Genomic DNA, 20,777 nt, shown 5'->3' on the forward strand with positions numbered 1-20,777 from the left:
TCGGACTCGTGTCCGTTGGTCGCGTCAGCTCGCGCCTCAGTGGCGGCTGCGCGTGGACAACGCACTGCGCGCGCAGTGGAAATATCACCGTGAACTCTGAAATTACTCTCTTCCTCTACTTTATCGAACCGTTTTAACTTAATATTAAAACAAGTTTAGTGCCGTGGACCCCCAAAATCACCTCGCAATACAGATATTGTGCTTCTTTAGTCTCTTTTTCCTCATATTATACATACAATTCATGTAAAATTACTGGAAATTAGTTAATCGTCCCCGCCACCTAAGTCTTAATGCAGATTACCACAAATCCAGTATTCCACAGTTTTCTGGGCATTTCAGCTTATGATCTACAGTCATAAAAGCTTTCTATGTAATATGGATACCCCTCTATTTATGGGTTTGCTTCTGTAAAAATCTGGGATGTCTCTGTAATGAATAAAATGTTACAAATAAAAACATCTGCCCTCCATAAACTCCTATTCAGTATCACTTGTTTACCGATTTATCCCATAAATCATGCGGAACCTTCCTATTGTTGTTTTTGATCACCGACACGGCAAAGACCCCACACCAGCTCTAATGCAACACATGATTTTTTGCTTTGTTATTCTGTCCTTGAAAGTTATTCATAACATTGAAGTGACATACATCTTTGTGTCATTGCCACGTTAAAATTAAAGTTTAGTACATCAATAACAGGCTGCAGCTTATAGGTGTGTGTGTGTCTGTGTATACACACCTGTCCCCTTAGCACTATAAATGAAGTGTTGTCTTAACGGAATTTTGTGTGACTTCCTTTATAAAGGATATTACCAGATAACCAATGTCAACAATCGCTTGTCCTGAGCAGGGTCGCAGTGTGCTGGAGCCTATCCCAGAAACACAGGGCTCAAGGCCGAAGGGGGACAGGACACACCCCGGACGGGACGCCAGTCCATCACAAGGCACATATTACTGGATAGAATTGTTTCATTCTGTAATAAAGCTGCTGTATGTAGTCACTTACCCTGCTGATAATTTCAAACCCATGTGTGACATTTACATCCTAGGCAAACTGATATCCTTAAATTTTCAGCATCGTTCAAGATGCTTCAACTTTTATAGTAGTCACTATACTTTCATTTCACACCCCCAAACTTGTCCAGCTCTCATAAGGGGTGTTTTGTATGGTGCTTTAAATAAAATTCAGGCAATCAGAAGTGTTTCTGTTCTGCTTAACAGCCATGGAGGTACCATCTTTCAGTGTAGGTGGTCATTTTACATTCAGATGCATCTGTAGTCTAAGCCACATCTCCAGCAGTCAACTTTATCAGTGGCTTAGAGCTGGAAGTTACAGCATGACTAATGTGCAAGTCTAAAGTGCACACTGCTACTTGGCATGTATCAAGTGCCAAAACAGTCATCCAGCTGATAGGAGTGCATGGCAGTGGCACACACTGAAACTAGCACCAGAACTGGTGGTACACAGGCCTCTAGCCAGCCTTCCCCCCCCCACAGCACAAAATTTCAGCATTAACGGAGTTATACACAAAACCGCAATAAATAAACTGGCTGTTTACCAGGTGCCGGTATAGGGCAGCCCTACCAGGGCTGGTCACCTCATCCTCAAGAGCTAGCACTGTACTGATAAAAAGCAGAATGGTTGTTGGAGATACAAAGAAGAACAGTGGTGATTAGTCCCACTTAGGGAAAGGGGTAGATGAGGCTTTTAGCAACTATCCTCTGAGGTGTTTATAAGGGGGTATCCACTCTATTTGGAACAACTACTGTTGAAAAGTATTTTTTCCTAAATCTAGTATAGCAATTCAAGGTGTGTTAAAGCTTCACCTAATGTGCTGCTCCTCACTTTGTACTTTACCCTGCAAATGGGTAAAGGCATAGGTACACATCAAATTTGGACAAACTACACCAGTGCTCTAAAATGGAGTTGCAAATATTTAATCAAGTACCCCACACATGCTTTTTTTTTTTTTGGTCATTCTCATTTCATTAGTTGAGCTGTGACATGTTAACATTTTCAGCAGGTCAAGTCAGCAAGTTATACTATATACAATTCAATTGCAGAAGTTCTCTGGAAGAAAAGCTGGACACGTCAACTATTTGATACCAAGAATCTATGCAGCACAGGGGTGTTGGACAAGACTTTCCCTGCAGAAAGTAACTTGGGGGATCTTCCTGTAAAGAGAAAACAGGCAGCAGTTTAGGCAAGTCATAGCATTGTACCTTACAATATACTGCAAAGCCAGGATGACACTGCAGAACTCCAATTAAAAATACTAGAATTAAATTCAAACCTTCTAATAGATCATTTAAGATTCACATCTTCAATAGTCAGTGGTCCAAGGACTGCATTTTGGCTCAGACTCCGGAAATCTGAAACAAAGTCATTGTACTGACCAGTTGAAACCAACACCAGCCTTAATTTCTGTGACTTCAATATTTGATTAACTCTTAACCATAAACTATGAACCTACAAACCCTAGTTAACACAAAGACCTCTTCAGTTCAGCTACACAGGCTACCAATGACATTGAAACATCTCACATTTTCAATTCCAGATCACTGAAAAAGTTCTGCAGCCATATAGTTCTCAGTAGCAAGAAATGCTTATCCTATGCAAGGCTTGCAGCACTCTGGAGCCTGTCCTGGTAGCACAGGGCACTAGGCTAACCAGAATACATCTTGAGTGGGGTGCCAGTCCATGCAAGTATACAAGTTAATCTTGCAGCAATACCCCGTTCTGCACTCCTCTTCCAGCTGCTGCAACTAGTGTCACAGCATCTACAGAGGTCACTTTGGGTAGGATCATCCAGAAGCTCCCAACTGAAAGAGACCATATGCAATTTGGTGATTCACATTTAACAGAAAAGTCCATTTTCTAAACATGGGGGGGGTTAAAACAAGTACCCTTCAAGCTCTTTGATGTAGTTACAGGCCTTCCTGTTTTCATCCAGCAGCTCAGGATCCCATGCTGTGATCTTGCAGTGGATATACACCTGAGGGGACCAGTAATGCATGCAACTTCTAGTAGCATTCAGGTGCAACAACTGCAAGTAGGTTTCACGTAATGCCAACTCACTTTTTCTCCAGCACCAAGCTTGAAGGCTTGTAGAGAAAGGAAGATCTCAGACTTTGTATCTCTGGGAAGGAATTTTGAACTTCCAGCTTTGCCATCTACAAGACATCTGGAGGGTTGGTAGCAACATTACCAAGCCAGGAAGGGTTAGGCAACTGCCCACACTGAATGTTAGTGATGCCATGATCCATTTTGCATTCCAAAGTTCACTTCAACTGTAATAAAGAGTGCTACTTGAAAAAAAGAGTAGCATTTTAATATTAGACTAGATTTCAAACTAAGGCCAAGGAAAGACTGCATCCACAGGATCCCACATACATTAACAGCACCAACTTCATCCCCCACCCTGTCAAAAAACATCCCTACATACACTCAACCATGACTGCATTTCCAGCAATTTTTACTCTTCTGGTTTATAAGAACTTGAACATATGATCTATGGTTAAGCATAAAAGCAAATGTAGATATTTGCTCTTTATGGGGGGGATTTACAGTCTCAGTAAAGCACAAAATAAGGTGATTACATACCCCCCATTGGTGATGAAGGGGTACACATGGCTTGCAGTCCTGATGTCAGTTGTTGTTGTTGCCACACATTCTTCAATAAATACAGCCAGGGGCATGTGAGCCTGCTGATCCACTGCAGCCCAGATTGGAATGCGGGAGCCGAGGAAGAAAGATGTAGACCTGGCAGGGCCGCTGAAGTTTTCTGTGGGATATAGAAGTCAGAACATTTTTTCCAGCAGTTTGTGCACACCTGATGCAGGCCATCCTCACCATTCATGATTCCCATGTAGAAAAGTAGGCTTCCGAAGCCTATGGCACTTCCAGAGGATAGGATAGGCATATGGGGATGCCAGTGGGGAGGCCTAAATACAGGGTGAATCAATAAGACATAGTAAATGAACCCTTGTTTTGGAGCTCAAAAGGAATACCATAAGCTGACAAATAGTCACCGTGGCTGAAGAAATATAAGCATGTTCAACACTTACCTGTCATAAATGCACACAACTGGGAAAGACAACTTGGGTGGGAATGGCTTTGCCAAAGGTCTGTAGGTGAGCTTATTCTTGTACAGGACTTTGTGCCCTCTCACCTTTAAAACAAAACAGCAATTACCTCAAAATAAAAGTGGAGGAAAAAATAAATAAGTAAATAAATAAATAGACCACAAAGCATACCACCCGCTTGAAATGGCAATCAGTTAAAGAGACATGGAACATCGCAACAGCTCCATCAGGGCCTGATGAAAAATTTGTCGGCAAACACTTCCCCAGAAAGAGGCGAGAAGGCTGCACACCCAACTCATTGGGGAGTTTCCATATCACAGTGACAGATTTTTCCTCACATGTGATATTAAGATCTGTTGGAAAAGGGAGTGAGAGCTTCACAAGAACATTCCAGAACACAAGTTTTTTTTTTTTTTGAGATAAAGTTCTTCTCTGGTTAGACTGCTGTCCTTGGGACATTCACTGTAAGTGCTGGGTTCCCAACTTATAGATGCTTAAAACATTAAGCACCACAACTACTTCTGCAAAGAACCAGACAACAGAAAAGAAAATTTAGGATTTCATGTGTGATAATCAATAATAAAATTACCAGAAACTGCAAAAGCAGCCACTACAAACACCAAGACCCATACAACCCCCAGAAAAAACATTGTTCTAGACAAACGAAAACACAGATGCGGCATCCCCTGCTTATAAATTACCGGCAGCAGTCAATTAGCTCACCCAATTAGTATTATTAGTGTCTGAATGACATTAAAATAATTTTAATTTACTTATCTTTAAATACTGATCTGTGAACAGTTAAAATAAAAATCTTCTTTCTGTACTTGTTCTGCATTCCAGTAATCTTCTATCACACTTCTGTTGTTTTTTTGCTTATGATTTAATTCCACTTTCAAGTGTGGGGTAATGAAATTACTTGATGAAGCTCATTATGTACAATTATATTTAAGAATGCTCTATTTTTTTCTTGTAAACATCTCAGTTTCCATCCCAGTGAGCTGTGGGGTTAACAAGAGTCAGCACCCATAGGAGCAGCACCTGGCCTGTTCTTCTAGATGTCCATGGGGTTCCACTTGAAATTCATTGTAAATCTGTGTAAAAATGCAGGAAAGTCCACAGTTAGTTGCAATTGTCCTTGGAAAGACCTGTGTTCCTTGATTACTGATCACCGGTGTAATGATTTTCCTTTTATTGTTGAAAGATACAACAATTTAATCCCTGCTTTCTATAACATCGACAAGGTAAAAGATAACTAATAGTGTTTTATTGATCTTCTTATCTTACAAGCAAAATTTCATATTCATAAAAGCAAACTTAGTAGACAAAAATTACTCTGTTGTATTTTACAATTACATCAGCCTTTTGTCTAACTTTTGTTCCCCTGACATTCTATTTGACATGCATTGTATTATTATTATTATTATTATTAACAACAACAACAATAATAATAATATGCCGTTATCTGTCCTAAGTTGTTGCCACTTATAAATCAGGTCCCTCCAGTGTATTATCTTCATCCACAATTAAGAGGAGAACTATTTCAAGCACCAGTTTAATACTAGTATTTTAACAACTATGGATGTTCAAATTCTGAAACATAGATAGACACGACTGTTTTCACACAACTATCTGAAAAAGTATTTAGGTATAATTTTTTTTGCAAGCAAACGAAAGGTGTCGAAATTACTGATGAATCCAGGGGCGCATAAAAACTGTTTTTATTATAAACATTATAATTTATTACTCTAATCACGACGTTTGCGCTCAAAAAGATTAAAAAAAACTTGGGACCAGGAACCTTTTACATTGCACGAAGTGGACAGAGTCGGAGGTTTTTCCGAGTTACACAGGAAGTCGGTTAGCATTGCACCGTAAACGCAATGATTTGAGACTGAAGGCGACAATTTGTATGAAATATTAGGCGCTTGTGTAGTTCCGTAATAATATTGTATTTGTATACGATCTGGTTTACTTATACTTTATAGGAAGAATAAAAACAAGTCAAGATGCTAATTAAGGTTAAGGTAGGAGATTAGTTTTTACCCTTTGCTAGACAGAGCGGACACTCACACTCACTGTGCCGTTGATATTTGTTATTGATGTTATGTAATGACATACAGTGTAATGTTACTTTACATTGTAGACGAATCGGACAGCGGACCAGGTCCGTTATTTGGAAAAGGTTGCAGGCTTGTAATGACATTAACATTCGTTGTAATGATAAATGATGAATCATGAAACAATACCTGTGAGCAGTGTTCTACCTCGTTATTACCGGCTGCGATTTATTTTGTGCTTTTTGATTACAAGTAACCAGCTTGATGGATCATAACACCGGGGAACTGGTCAGATTTGGTTTATTATAAATAAATTGTGGCGTTGTGTCCCCAATCTTTTTTTGGAAATCTTAGACTCTAACAGGAAAGGAAATTGAAATTGACATTGAGCCAACAGACAAGGTAAGCATGAAACGAATCCACTGGTTTCTGATGCAGTTTAGATGATGATACAAGTTCATGAGTCCAGTCAGTTCATAAACTTTGTTCCAGGTTGAAAGGATCAAAGAGAGAGTCGAGGAGAAAGAGGGGATTCCACCTCAGCAGCAGAGGCTGATCTACAGCGGCAAACAAATGTAAGTGAATTTGTTTTTTTTTTTTTTTTTTTTACATATATATATATATAAAGTTTTCACTTTCCTAAAGCCTTACGTGTGGCACAGTGCTGAGGCAGGGTAGCACGTAACAACCTTCCTCATACTCTTCTCAGGAATGACGAGAAGACTGCCGCAGACTACAAAATCCAGGGCGGCTCCGTGCTCCACCTGGTTTTGGCACTAAGAGGAGGTCTCTCCTACAGTCCCCATGTTCAGCGATTCCCCCTGTAATCTCCGGAACAGCCCTGACAGCCAGCTTGGTCAGCGTCATGACACACCACCACTCTTTGCTGCAACTCCTACCACTGCTGAAGTACATTGCTGCTGAGCATTCTTATTACTAATGGATGTAATAATATGCATTTGTAGAATATGCAGTAATGAGCACCTTTTAATTTTTCAACCGTTTGGGAGCATTGCAGGAGTGCATACTGACTACTTGATGTACACGTGAGAAATGCTGTGGTCAGGGAGATCATTGATCGCTTTGCAGTAAAAAGTATCAACTGTCCCTGTGTTAGTGTATCACATGAATCCTTTTTGGTCCCTAAAATGACTTGGGCTATTATATCACTGCAAAATATTTTTCCTTCTAAATAAATGTAAAACAAAATCCTGTAATTTTTTCATACTTCACTTTGGTTTTATTTTGTCAATGTTTACTGCACTTTAGAGGATAAAAAACAGATGGGAAAGTTCTGTGAGAACAGTTGCTGAAGGTCAATAGTGCAGATAGTTAAATATTTGCTGAAACTGCAAATTGCCAATATTGATAACCAACTTGTTAAAGCTTAGCTAATATCAGCAAAACTTTTAAAAAAAAAAATAAAAAAAAAATCCCCTGCTTCTTTCCAGGATATATTTGTATAAAACAGAATTCAAGTTTTATCATTGTGCTCTATCTTTGTTTTAGCTTCTGTATTAGAAATTGCTTTGGTAAATATTTTATATTTCAGCATGACATTTTAAATACTGGTTAAGCTGTCTTTACATTGGAATTCTGCACAAAAAAAAAACCATATTAGGCAATGCAATATAAAAAGTGGTCCATTAGGTTTAATGGAAAACTGGCAACTCTAAAGCAGATGAAAAGTAAAACAGGATTCACCTTTCTTTCCTCATAGTTATCAGAATGAGTAATTTTCAGTTAAGGATCAATACAACCTGATCAGATCCTCTCCAATTTGTATTGTATATTCCTCAAAAGAGGAATGACTAAGTACTCCATGAAGGTACATTACAGTGTTGGGGGGGGGGAATGTAAAAAAAAATACAGCTTTCTGCACAACTCTCCAATATATCAACACTGCACAGGGACAAAGAGGGGGGGGAAAAAAAAAAAACAAAACATCAACCAAATAGGTTTTCAACTCTAAAATCCTAGGGTTCACTTCTGCTGCAGAACCAAGGAGACAGGGACACAGAGGTGGGAAACCAGATGGGTGAAAACAAAGGCTCATGGTCAGAAATCTAAGGCAGTGGGTGATGGTGACTGAGCACAGGTAATGCCCAGGTGCACAGTCAATATGAACAAAAGTTATTTCCTGATCTTGGTTTTTTGAGAAAACAGATGAACTGATTGGACTGGACACTCAATAGTCTATCAAAACTGATGTCTGCAGGTCAATAATTTCAGCTGATTAACATCTGAGTGATGACCGACTGATACGCAACTCTAGAGTGAAAGAAGGAAACCGCTTTGATGCTTATATGTCCACATTGATTTGGTCATTATTTTCACTGTATGGTAATGTAATTATTGAATTTCATTGCCAGTATCAATGAATTAGAATTGCTCAAGAGAAGTCCAGGAAGGAAAGGTAAAATTATTGAATGCTGACTGCACAGAGCCCAAAGCTGGGTAACTCATGAGTCAGCTGATGGACTGGTAGTTTGACAGCTGCATGGTAACCAACAGCTGTCACTGCCAAGCCACTGAAGGGAAGGAGTCGATCTGTACAGTGTCCTGATAGTTGGTTCCTTGACTACAGTATGAAACTCGCACCCGCATCCGTAGGCCCACCTAAGATGGAGAGAGATACAGTAACATCAGACACTGACAAAATATTGTTAATGCAAGATCCTGTTGGGGGGGGGGGGGGGCTGCTGCCAAGGTACATCTGAGTTAGGTACTTAAGAATGGCTCCAGGTACAAATGAGCTTCCGCTTTCATGTACTGCTTGTGATGAATGCCACTGCTAAGCATAATAGTAATAATACTGACAGCAGAACAGAAAAAGAAAATGCAGGAAAAAAAAAAAAATAAAAAAAAATTTCCTGATACACATTAAATGGTTTAAAAAATGGTTTTCAAATGACACACCTTGTTGGGGTTCTTAAGAAGGATGGCTTGGGTCAGCTGACCAGCTGCTCGGGCTGGAAGGACATCACCACTTGGGGCCTTCATCTGCAGCTGAACACACTGGCAGGCAGACAGACAAGTAAAAACACAAACAAAAGACCACGGTTCAAATGTGCTTTGCAAACTTCTTCAGCTTAGATCATATGTGAGCAGCTGAATCTGAAATTTTGACAGTTCGTATGCTAGATGAGAATGGTTAGTACTTCTAGGATGTTAAACAACGGCACTGATGGTATGGCTTCTATTTAAAGAAGGACAGCTAGTAGCGTAGTGGTTAAAGCTGCTGCCTTGGACCCCAAAGGCTGCAGGTTGCAATCTCACCCCTAAATTACTCCAGTAAAATTACCCAGCTGTATAAATGGGTAAATAAAGGTAGATAGATTAACACCTTAAGCCACTTTGGAGAAAAGCATCAGCTAAATAAATATACATATACACGCACAGACAGGCTATTGAACATGCCCCTCTCCCCCCACCAAACAAAAAAAAAAAAAAAAAAAAAAATTTCTCACCCTGATTGTTTTCTCAACAGCTAGCAGAATGTGGGGCTTTTAGGGACAAGTACAATTGCAGAGCGATTCTCTTTGACTGCAGAAACGTTCTTGTGAAACAGAATTTTATTGTTTCCCAGTTATGCAAGAATATCCAGCTAGGACCCTTGTCCTTTATTTAAACAATTTAAACAGTCATTAGAGATGAATGGTGAGGCTCACCTTGGGCACAGCTGCCTGCAAGTTGAACTGGGTGATGTCCCCATCAGTAGAGTTGGAGGCAGAGAGAGTGATGGAGACCCCCGTGTCCATCTGCCTGTCACACTGCAGCCTCAGCGTCACACCGTTCTTCTCGTACACTGTAAGACTGGGGGCTAAGGGCACACAGGGCAAAAAACAAACGTATGCCCACAGTCCACACTGCGCACTGGAATCACAAACAGTGCAGGGACACCACAGGAGTACTGAAAATACTGAGCTGAGATCCCCCCCACATCCCTCACCTGGCATGAGGTCCAGTCCTCCCAGCAGGTCCAAAAGATCTCCTTCAGGGCTACTGCTAGAGGTGGGACAAGCATCTAGAGAGTGGGGTTGTGCTGGGGTGGACTGTGGGGCATCATCAGAACTGCTGAGTAGGTCCAACAGGTTAGATGCCTGGCAGGGAGATGAGAAAAAGGGGAAGCGAGAGGCATTGTAAGACAGTAAAACAGCAGTGATCCTCAGTTCAAGATGAGAAAAATTTTCACACTTCTTTACACCGTGAGAAGTCCAGTCCTCAGGAAAGCATCCTCTTCACAGCAACCATGAGGCAACATGTAATATAATTTTAAAGAAAATTGTAATTAAATGTGTAATTAATTGTAAGTGAAATCCCCTTGTAATTATACATGTAATTTAAGTTAAATTCCCAGTGTGGAATGTGCTGCAGCACCTTAGTGCCAGATAATGAAACAAAGTGACCTAAGAAGAATAACATTTCAGCGAATGCAGCCTTGGGTGCAGAGGGGGGAAATGAAGACACACACTGATTCCATCATGCAATGTTTATCAACATGCAATGTGGGAAGAGGGTACAACCAGAGAGGCTAAATGGGTGTATTGCTCTTCTTCCATGAGCTAATATCCCAAACTTGCCTCCACCATGATATAAACAGTCACCCAGGTACAACACACCTTGTCCACTGAATGGCTGTATAACTATTTACCCACTGCATCATTTATAGTACAGGTCCTGCCCCTATCCCTAAGGGGCACCCTCAAGTAGTGTGGGATGCTATAGTATGCACATACTCGGTTGTTTATGTAAAGCATTTAAGGTGTGCAAGCTGGTTAGGAGAAAAACATCAGCAACACCAGCAAAAATGAAAAACACTGCAACGTAACTATTTCAAATATCTGTGCGTTAAGGACTCACAGTTACACTCTGACCTGGTTTGTGGACTCCTGGCTCACAGTTTCCACAGCTGGCTGCTTTTGGGTCTGGTCCCGCTCCTGGACAGGTCCTGCCGTCATCTCACCTTTGGAGTGTCCTGGTGAAGTTTTGTCTATCACTGGCATCCTCTCCAGCACCGCTGCCCTGCAATCAGAACCACGCTGAGCTTGCAGTCTTGTGGCACAGACCGCTATTTTGGACAAACGACACGGACCTTGATCGATCTTGTAGCGAGACAAACATTTCCCAGTAATTTAGGATGAAGACACTGGACAATTTTTACTACCCCTCCTTGCATGGTACCTCATGTGGTCGTACTTCTTGAAGAGTGCGTTGTATTCTACTGCCCTCTGCTGGAGCTCCAGGTCAATGCAGCTTCCATAAATGCTAACGATGCTCCTAATGCGACTGGCAGCAAGACAGGAACAGAGTAAAACAGAGTGACTGAACTGGGAGATAAGTGCCACGAAGCACATGCCGTGTGGGGGAGGAATGAAGAAACTGCTTTGCAGATGCTCCTCCTCAGTTGTTTTTACTTACTATAGATAGAGCACTGGCAGCAGTAAGCAGCATAGCATTACAGCAGTTATTGTGGAAATCGGCAAGTCTTACTCCACGTTGTGGGTGATACGTGTGCTCAGTTTCATAGTTGCTGTGAGCGCAAAACCCCTGGTTGCAGGTGATGACATGTGAGATTGCAGAACGGTCTCCAAGGCATCCAAGACATCATCTTCAGTCACCTGATTACACACACACGCAAAAAAGTTAAGCCGTACCTAAACAAAATGCAGGTACATGACCTCACTTTCCACGGCCTAAATACCTGCACAGGTTCCGTGTCGTCGCACTCTGCTCTCAGTAACAGGTCCCCATATTCCCCTACACACCAGCAGGCCACCTGCACCAGCGACTGCTGCCGAGAAAAACACGTTCACTACCTCATGTACAATGTTCTCTCTGGAGTGGCACCTTCAAAAAGGAACAGTGTTTCCCCATATTACAAAGTTCCTGAAAACATTCTTTCCTAACGTGTTCCCAAAAAACCCGTAAGGCAAAATTTCAGAAATGAAAGGCTTAATTCTATTAGTTTCAATGGTAAAACTTTTATCCATTCCTGAGCTCCAAAATTCACACCAATTTATGGTGATATGTCACCAAATCCCATTAAAATGGAGACAACAGTGCCAATAGTTAACAGTATTTTCAAATGCCACATCAAATTTAGTCAAAGTGAGTGAGAAAGACTCAAAATACAAATTTAGTCTTCGTAAACATGAAGAAATACCTTGAAAGCCAAAGTCGAGGTATTAAATGAAACACCTAGTAAAGTAAAATTCTTTTAACCTGGATGTGTGTATCTTGGGATATGACCGCACAACAAAATTACACAGTACAACACTACAGCATTGTGTCACACGCACATTTTGAGCCCTGCTTGCACGCACGCACGCACGCACGCACACACACACAAAACCTGCGAGATGTCAGCCACTAGTGCCCGGTACAGCTTGTGCACAGTATAAGAATGAAGTTCGTTTGCCGTGGTGATGAGCTGGATGAGATTGGGCACAGTCTCGTCCCTCACATCAGCGCCTGCCTGAGAGACACAAAGAGAGATGATGGGGCATACACCAGTCTAAGGGGGCTGTGTGAGGCAGCAGGAACAAAAGAGGAAACATCCAGCTGCTATATGTAGGAAGTACCCCTTTCATTTGCACTGACAACGTGACCCTCGGAGGAGATCATCTCAAACTGATGAGGGCATCTTTTATAAAGAAATGTCAATCACTGAGTGGCCTCAGTCCCTCCTCTCCAATTCTTAAGCAGATTGCTGTGTCTCATGCCACAAGGGAAGGGGTGACGTGAGGGGTATTTACCGTGGTGAGGACATGCAGGATGGTGTCGATGTGCCAGCGCTGGGAGGGGGCATACCTGACAGAGACACACAGAGACAGAGGCACAGTGCTGCTCAGTGCTGCTCTGCAACCACAAAGGAGGGCAGCGCCCAGACGCACACATTTACGTTTATTCGTTTAGCTGACGCTTTTCTCTAAAGCAACTTCCACTGTGAAGCTACACATTTTTTTTTTTTTTTTTTAACCCATTTATACAGCTGGGCAATTTTACTGGGGAAATTTAGGGTAAGTACTTTGCTCAAGAGTACTACAGCTGGAGGTGGGATTTCAACATGTGACCTTTGGATCCAAAGGGAGCAGCTCTAGCCACTACACTACCTGCTGTCCCTGCGCAGACACACAGATGAACACACAAACAATGACATGAAGCCATCTGAAACAAAATCAGAAACTTCCTAACCTCTTTTCCCATATGTGAGAATATTCCTGCTATGTGGGGAGGGCACTGACAGTGACACCGATGGAGAATCAGAGCCTGGTAACACCAGCCTAATATAAAAAAAATTCACCTTTGGTCTAAATTCTTTGCTTTGGAGCATTCAAGTCAGATTAAAGCTAAAACTAAGAGCAAGGAGAGAAGAGGTGTCTGACAGAGGAAACTGTTATGGACCAGTGGGGATGAAACAAGTGGGAAGGTTTCCACGCAGAGAGGGGATGACAGGCAGGTGAAGAGCATGGGACCCACCTTTCTGCAGCGCTGAAGATCCCAGAGGCTGCCTGAGCTCGCAGCTCTGGGGGGCAGGATGAGAGGAAAAGGAGCAGCTCTTTCATCATGGAGCGGATGTTCACAGCGGAGACGAGGGCCAGGGAGAGCTCCAGCGCACGCCTGAAGTTGTGTAAGGAGACACGCACAGTAGACAGCATTCAGCCCATCGTCCAGCAGTTCCACACCATTCAAGTCCTCAGAGACAGAAAGGGGACAAGTGGCTTTCAGGTTTATACCTGTTCAGGACCTGGGGTATTAGGTATCAAGAGATTTAAGGCAAAACGCACCTGTGGTTTGTGCGAATTAAACTCTATTGATTCACAAGGTTCGAGACTTCTATTGCACCCCTTCTTAATATCCACAATAAGAAATCTTTGAAATATCTTTACAGCCACTTCCAGCCATTTCAAGCCCTTCTATCGCTGTCAACAAAAGTTGGTTCTAGTAGAGAAATACAGTAGTACCAGTTGATGACCACTAAAGATATGAGGGTCACGGTACCGTTTTACAGAGGCATCTGGGTCTTTCAGGCAGTCCACAATGGTGCCCCTGTGACGCTGCACAGCATTGTGGTCTGTTTGCACAATCTTCTGCAGTGACATCATGGAAATGTAGCTGCGACGTATGAAAAGCACAACACAGGAATTAAATCCGAATATGAAAGACAATACAAGGGGAAAGAAATAGTGAGTCACGTGAAATCTACGCAAAAATGCTGTCTTCTCAAATCTGAATCTGCAAAACTGATAGCTATGAGAAATTTTCTCATCTCCACATGGCTGAGCTGAGCTCTGCCCACATTTCTGTAGACAAATCCATGTATCACAAATATTTTTGCACACACTCAATGTGAAAGGCCATCAAGAACAATTCTGAGTGGAATCTGCCAAAAAAAAAAAAAAGAAGGGGGAAGGAGGAGAGAGAGGAGAAAAAAAAAAAAAAAAAAAAACGCAGTGTAGCAGAAGAACACGTCAAACAGGATAAACCACACGGCCCCTGATGAAGCCAGTCATCCACAACAAACATGCAGACTGAAAAACGATTCTGTTGCGCACTCCAAACAGGAAGACAAAAACAAGAGACGGACATGAAACCCCTGTCTGAAGCAGAGGGCCAATACAGTTGGGAAGCCACCACTGTTGCACAAAGCCAGCGAAGCAACACATGAGATTCAGACACATCAAGGGCCTCCATGTACATGCAAAGTCTCTGATTTATAGTAAGAAGAGAGCACAAAGTAGAGTCAGCACAAGGAGAGTTGGGGAACACGGATTTGCGCACACACACACACACACACACACACACACACACTCACCGAATGTTCCTGTCATTGTTCAGTAGAAATCTTCCCAAAATATTCACGGCCAAGACCTGCCAGCATCCAGAGACAGACATGCCATTGATTATTTCAGCTGTGAAAAGTGTCAACAAATACATTCTGTCTCTATTTTACAAAAATGTTAGAAACAGTCCAACAATGGAACTTAGTCATTCTATAAATTACAAATCAATCCCAAGTGAATACTGCGATTATACTGTCATAATTTAAGGTAAACTTGAATGCCAAAGGTAAAAGGTGTACGACAGACTAATACAAAGTTTTACAAATAAATACTGTGCTTAAGAAAAAAAAAAAAAAATACTCTTGAAAATCAGTGGATCATCATAAAGCAGATAACTGATGACTCTACTCCTTTTATTCATTGAAGCATTTATCAGTCTATTTAACCTTCTGCTCTGAATGGCTAAAGTTCATCAACTGTGGAGAAATGTGCTGTTGGAACGAACCCTGAGGCCACTCTCCGACTTGATATCCATGATAGTGAGGACGGTCTCATAGAGCACGGCGCTTCCCGCTGTCTTGCTGCTGTCTGTGTTCGTTGCCACCTACATATTATGAATCATCAGGAATACACCAGCCATTGATGCCCACGCAGCAGAAAACGAAGACCACCAGCACCCGCAGCCCCCACAACGCTTTCAGCTCCATAGCAAGTCATTCCTAGTCATCCAATAACAGCTATACTACATTTAATACTGCTCTGCATTGCTTCAGCACAAGCCATGTACACCTAACCCTCATAACAGGGCTCATTTGCTCTGTGAATCCATCCTGCGAGGCAAATTCCCGCTACTGGAAAATCCAATTATTATTTGGTCATTATTTCTAATGGGGGGAAAAAAAAATAGGTTCCTGAATGAAAAATGCAAAACAAAATTAAAAATTAACTCAAACAGAATATACTTAAGTCTAACAATGATAACACAAACAAATTTCATAATATTTGTAATTATATCATTTATCTACATTAAAAATGTCAGAATTGTTTTCTACCATCATTCGGTCAAGGCAAAGACTCTGACGCATTTCATTTGTACCTGAGCCAGAAGGTCGTTCATGGCATCACTCGCTGTGTCATTGTTTCGTCCCAGAATCCTCAGCAGTCTGAGAATGCGTACCTGAGAGAATTGAAAAGAAGACCAGCTAATGGACCCCGGACGGTTGAGGGATGGTTAAGCAGGTTAGTCACACAATGAGTGCATTAAGTAACCTGTGATACCACTCAAATACTGTACGTGTGACAGAAACAAGCAGAGGGTCAACACTGAAAGGGACAAACCTGTAGAAAAGGGTCACTGATCCCAGCCACATTGTGTTCTGGAGAGTAACCTGACATCACCAGACCTTTCATAATGTGAACCAGCTCTGGTACCACCTGGACATAAAGACAACGATGAGTCAGTGAAGAGTTTAGGAAGCCTAGTGTGCATTACACTACGGTGCACTCACTACACAGACAACACTGGCTTTCATTACCTTTTACACTTCTCTCTTTCAGGATGTATTCCATGACGTTTACATAGTGATAGCTGTGAATGCTTAGGAAGTGTCGATAATATGGGCTCAAAGTGATAAAGGCATATTCATGATAAATTAGAGAATAAAATCTAAAACGTCACACAAAATCACTTTGGACGGTCCATTGCTATACCCTTATTATTATTTTAGGCTACTATGTTACTTCAATGTTTGTGTTTCTTATTGCAGTAGCATGCAAGACCCAGGGTGCCAACAACTGTTACACTACCTTGCGGAACTGAGCGAGTGATTCCGGATTTTGCTCACACAGCTCTGTGATCAGAACCACAGCTCCATGCAACACACCTTGAGAGAGAGAGAGAGAGAGAGAGAGAGAGAGAGAGAGAGAGAGAGAGAGAGAGAGAGAGAGAGAGAGAGAGAGAGAGAGAGAGAGAGAGAGAGAGAGAGAGAGAGAGAGAGAGAGAGAGAGAGAGAGAGAGAGAGAGAGAGAGAGAGAGAGAGAGAGAGAGAGAGAGAGAGAGAGAGAGAGAGAGAGAGAGAGAGAGAGAGAGAGAGAGAGAGAGAGAGAGAGAGAGAGAGAGAGAGAGAGAGAGAGAGAGAGAGAGAGAGAGAGAGAGAGAGAGAGAGAGAGAGAGAGAGAGAGAGAGAGAAGCCAAAACCTGATAATTAAAGAAAGATGCCAAGAGGAAACACCTGTAAAGCAAGCAGTCTCAAATGATTTGAGGTTTACTTTGACCGACAGATGAACAGTATGGGAATATTTGTGTTGTGCATTTAGAGTCATGTGTTTACAAATCATTTGAAATGTTGAGTTTTTTTTTTCCCCCCTTTTTTTCAAACCATGTTTCATGTCAACCAAAATCCTGCCACTAGGAAAAAAAGAATGACCAAAGATCTTATTGAGAGGAAGCAGGCTGTTGCAGAGAATATTGATTCCTTCCAATTCTGCCTTTCCCAAAAACTGTTTTAAATACTGAGGGCCGTATGCTTGAAAAGTCACTTTGAATATTTAAATCACGTGTTTTTCTTAATCACTTTCACTTAATCACTTTGAAGAATATTTCATTTAAATACATAAAAAAAAAAAAATCTGGGCACCGAAAGTCCCATCATGTGCCGATAAACTGTATCCGCCAGCAGGAATACAGGGACAAACACACAATCAGTCTCACAGGCAGACGAACAGAATCAGACTGATAGATCAACTGACCGTGGTTCTTCTCAGACAGCAGCGAATGGGCAGCTGTGGTGAAGAGCTCCCCCAATTCTGGCACCTTCCTCACAATGTGGACAGCACACAGCGCTGCCTGTATTACCACCATGAACATGGTCAACACCATCAACAAGCACCTCTGCATCTGTAACAGTTACCCTTACTAGACTGAACAAGTGAAACTGAGTACAGAAGTGTCAGCAGAGAACATAAGGCTATGGGACACGAGCACTCGCCTTCTTCTTGATGTAGGAGTTGGAGGTCCTCAGCAGGCGGTCAATCTCAGGAGCCAGGTCTCGACACATCTCTGCTGAGCCCATACAGGCCAGAGTGCACAGGGCCAGGGACTGAACGTACTGATTGCTGTGGGACAGGTCACTGAGGGGAGAGAAATGCTGTGGTGTCATATTTTTCTTGTGTTGCCCTTCAATTCCCAGTCTTGGGGAAACATGAAGCAACAGTATATGGATGAGATCAACCTGCCACAAACAGTTCCCAAGTGAGTCCAAGCCATGTGTGTACCTCTTAAGAGTGAAAGGTGCATGAGAGATGGTCCACTTGGCTAAGAGATGAGGAGAGCATGCAGAGGGACAAAGAGTACAGTAGCAAGAAGAGGGAGGAGTGGGAGGAGGTCAGCCAAGTACCAGCCCTCACTTCTTAATGGAGTTGGTGATGAGCAGGCTGGCATCCTGCTTTTCATCCAGCAGCATCATAGCTCCTAAGTAGCCCACCCGCTTCTCACTGTACCTGGGGCTGGCAATCAGCCTCACGCACTCCATCTGAGTTTGAAAAACAGGAAGACGTGACAAAGCATTCCAATGAGTCACCTAAATTATTTGGAAAAAAGGTGTCAGCTGAGTAGCTAATAATAAGGACCCCTTATTTTGACAAGGGACAAATGTGGTAACTATTAATTAAGATATTAACTTAAGCCCTTCTGAGAGACCATTGATTATCCTCTCAAAGAAAATAACTGGAGAGCAAACAGGTGATCAGCAGTGTATGTCGGCTGATATCTTTAAGGTTTCATCTCATCAAGGCTATAATCAGGCTACATTTATCACTTTTCTCTAAAGTGACCTACATCTCACTGAAAAATACAATGAGTGCATTACATCAACAGAAAGAAAAACTTGGATGCAGACTCGTGATCCTAAAGCACAGTTAATTTGTTACTTTCCACCATACGAACCAACGTACATCTCACGAGTAACTGCTTAAACGTTTATCCAAATAATCAACAAATTTCTAATCACATTTTTTTAAAAAAACAAACATCACATGAAGTATCCACATAAAAAAAGTTTATCCATTATTCAACAGCTATGATCTCAAAGTTATTGGATGAACAAGTACTTAAAAGATCATGGTAAAAGTGAGTCTGGAAGCAGTGAGTTTTAAGACACATAAATGTAGGGAGAGATTCAGCAGTTCTGAGTGAAGCAGTGTGAGAAGTTGTTAATGTTACACTCCCAATGTAATGTTACTGTCCCATCCTCATCCTCATCCTGTGTCCAGCTGCATGGTTTCCCAACAGACAGAGCCGCCCCCACCTGTCCAAAGTGGGCAGGGTAGCCCAGCATGTGCACGTAAAGCAGTTTGGCCAGGTTATGCGAGCGCCCCACGTTGTCTGCCTGCCGGAACTGCGCCCGAATGGCGGCGCACTCCCTCTGAATGACGCCGCGCTCCTCGCACTGGGTCCGAGCGCTGCGGATCACGCGAATCATCTCCTGGAGACGCACCGAGGGCGACATGGCTGCGACAAACCCACCTCCACGGGGGGCGCTACTGGCAGCTGCTAAAAAGGATGAGAAACATAAATCATGTCACAGTAAAAAAAAAAAAAAAAAAAAAAAAATGAACTAACACGTGACGACGTAACGCGCTGGAATTCAAGTCTCGCCGCTGAGCCCACAACGACGTTCACTAGTCTAACAAGAATATACCTGGAACTTACGACGTGATTAAAAAGAGGAAGGTAACAATTTAAATTAAAATTTAAAAAAAAAAAAACACTAAATTCCACTGTTTTCGCTGGTTTTCCTTGGCGGTTCTAAGGCGCCCACGTTACTTCCGCCTGACAGGTGCGTGGACACACCTAAATATGGGCAGCCAATAGGAAATCGATATAAGTACACGCGCCGGGAACCTAGCGTTCTTCGTCCAATAGGGAGCCGATGGGGGAGCACGCACCTGAGACCCAGTGCGTGCAAGCCAATAGGGAATGGGTGCGCGTTCCTGCACCGCGCGCGCATCCGGTACTACTTCTGCCACACTGTGATCCTGTCGCCGTCACGGTTCGTTCACTTGCATTCTGCACGTCCACCTTCCATCACGGTGTCATCGCCATGTTGCGGCCAGTTTCTCGTCACGATTATTAAAAAGCTACACTGACTGTGTGTACCTCTCTGTATGTATAGGTGCTGTGCACGCGGCCGAAAATGTTCACTATTACCTGACTGCTATCATCATGATAATATATACACTAGTCTAGTGTTTATATCTCTTAAGCCGGGGAGTTAAGTGACGCGGCAGATTGCAACTGACACCGTCCACAAGAGAAGCACTTATTCCCTTCAAGAGCAGAGATGGTAGCAGCTCTCATCAAGCACACGCATATTTCCGAAATGAAATAATTCAGCCTCTCATCAGTGCACTCTCGACATGATCCGATCCGAAATGTACCGTGTCTGCCGGAGAGCTGTACAAACACCGTGGCAACGTGGAAAAATACCACTTAGTAACAATATCAGTAGGCTAAGGCTAGTTTAAATATCATCATACTACCGGAGATGAGTGAACCGAGCCGCACGCACAGGGTGACCACGAAAGCACACGTACAGGTGCACAGAATCACCCTGCAGCTTCCTCACCTTCGTTCAGCCGTCGGAGCGGAGGAGGCCCGAATATGTCTCCCTCCCTGCAGTATTTGTTTTGTAACCACGGTCTAGACTGTGAAATCTCCCAGAAATGATGCGTGCAATAATCTAGAAATGCGCCGTCGGCTTTGATCCAGGACCATTTGAACCTGGGACAGTTCACAATCTAGAGACACAGTGCCCTGTCCATCCTCCGACCACTGATAACTGTGGAG

General features: G+C 42.5%; 3 protein-coding genes across 10 annotated transcripts; 1 reads left to right on the forward strand and 2 right to left on the reverse strand.

The window, feature by feature from the left end:
• Positions 1-1,923: 1,923 nt before the first annotated feature.
• zp3f.2 (zona pellucida glycoprotein 3f, tandem duplicate 2) lies at positions 1,924-4,728 on the reverse strand. The gene is made up of 10 exons (XM_018758101.2): positions 4,676-4,728; positions 4,258-4,439; positions 4,069-4,172; positions 3,854-3,945; positions 3,605-3,785; positions 3,080-3,185; positions 2,908-2,996; positions 2,735-2,823; positions 2,295-2,373; positions 1,924-2,175 (listed from the first exon to the last, which is right to left on the reverse strand). Exons 2-9 carry the CDS (start codon positions 4,297-4,299, stop codon positions 2,306-2,308), a joined length of 771 nt encoding a protein of 256 aa, XP_018613617.1. The 5' UTR covers positions 4,300-4,439; positions 4,676-4,728; the 3' UTR covers positions 1,924-2,175; positions 2,295-2,305.
• Positions 4,729-5,926: 1,198 nt separating this feature from the next.
• Positions 5,927-7,324, forward strand: nedd8l (NEDD8 ubiquitin like modifier, like). The gene is made up of 4 exons (XM_018758109.2): positions 5,927-6,113; positions 6,501-6,548; positions 6,639-6,721; positions 6,856-7,324. The coding sequence occupies exons 1-4, from the start codon at positions 6,096-6,098 to the stop codon at positions 6,971-6,973; spliced, it is 267 nt and encodes an 88-aa protein (XP_018613625.1). The 5' UTR covers positions 5,927-6,095; the 3' UTR covers positions 6,974-7,324.
• Positions 7,325-8,328: 1,004 nt separating this feature from the next.
• ap1g2 (adaptor related protein complex 1 subunit gamma 2) lies at positions 8,329-20,773 on the reverse strand. Of its 8 annotated transcripts, none has more exons than XM_018758037.2 (22): positions 20,557-20,773; positions 19,237-19,478; positions 18,338-18,462; positions 17,920-18,061; positions 17,681-17,777; positions 16,739-16,815; positions 16,271-16,366; positions 16,029-16,109; positions 15,438-15,536; positions 14,965-15,020; positions 14,151-14,264; positions 13,629-13,769; positions 12,905-12,959; positions 12,502-12,624; positions 11,851-11,940; positions 11,640-11,767; positions 11,331-11,435; positions 11,024-11,171; positions 10,099-10,249; positions 9,818-9,969; positions 9,066-9,164; positions 8,329-8,765 (listed from the first exon to the last, which is right to left on the reverse strand). In XM_018758037.2, the coding sequence occupies exons 2-22, from the start codon at positions 19,435-19,437 to the stop codon at positions 8,664-8,666; spliced, it is 2,382 nt and encodes a 793-aa protein (XP_018613553.2). In that variant the 5' UTR covers positions 19,438-19,478; positions 20,557-20,773; the 3' UTR covers positions 8,329-8,663. The 8 variants fall into 8 exon arrangements, with proteins under 8 accessions (XP_018613553.2, XP_018613556.2, XP_018613550.2 ...); XM_018758040.2 differs by having other exon boundaries at positions 11,851-11,937; positions 19,237-19,481; XM_018758034.2 differs by having other exon boundaries at positions 19,237-19,481.
• Between the last annotated feature and the right edge of the window lie 4 nt (positions 20,774-20,777).

Source organism: Scleropages formosus, chromosome 1, assembly GCF_900964775.1.
Source record: "Scleropages formosus chromosome 1, fSclFor1.1, whole genome shotgun sequence".
Taxonomy (NCBI): Eukaryota; Metazoa; Chordata; class Actinopteri; order Osteoglossiformes; family Osteoglossidae; genus Scleropages; species Scleropages formosus.

Excerpts from the sequence above, each read along its gene's own strand:
- zp3f.2 (XM_018758101.2), bottom strand. The coding sequence starts at position 4,299 with ATGTTCCATGTCTCTTTAACTGATTGCCATTTCAAGCGGGTG. Across the intron at positions 4,173-4,257 it reads ATTGCCATTTCAAGCGGGTG|GTGAGAGGGCACAAAGTCCT; the intron begins GTATGCTTTGTG and ends TTTGTTTTAAAG. Across the intron at positions 3,186-3,604 it reads CCCTTCATCACCAATGGGGG|ATGTCTTGTAGATGGCAAAG; the intron begins GTATGTAATCAC and ends CCAACCCTCCAG.
- nedd8l (XM_018758109.2), top strand. Across the intron at positions 6,549-6,638 it reads ACATTGAGCCAACAGACAAG|GTTGAAAGGATCAAAGAGAG; the intron begins GTAAGCATGAAA and ends ACTTTGTTCCAG. Across the intron at positions 6,722-6,855 it reads ATCTACAGCGGCAAACAAAT|GAATGACGAGAAGACTGCCG; the intron begins GTAAGTGAATTT and ends TACTCTTCTCAG.
- ap1g2 (XM_018758037.2), bottom strand. The coding sequence starts at position 19,437 with ATGTCGCCCTCGGTGCGTCTCCAGGAGATGATTCGCGTGATCCGCAGC. Across the intron at positions 15,537-16,028 it reads TGAACGACCTTCTGGCTCAG|GTGGCAACGAACACAGACAG; the intron begins GTACAAATGAAA and ends CATAATATGTAG. Across the intron at positions 8,766-9,065 it reads TTCTTAAGAACCCCAACAAG|GTGGGCCTACGGATGCGGGT; the intron begins GTGTGTCATTTG and ends TCTCCATCTTAG.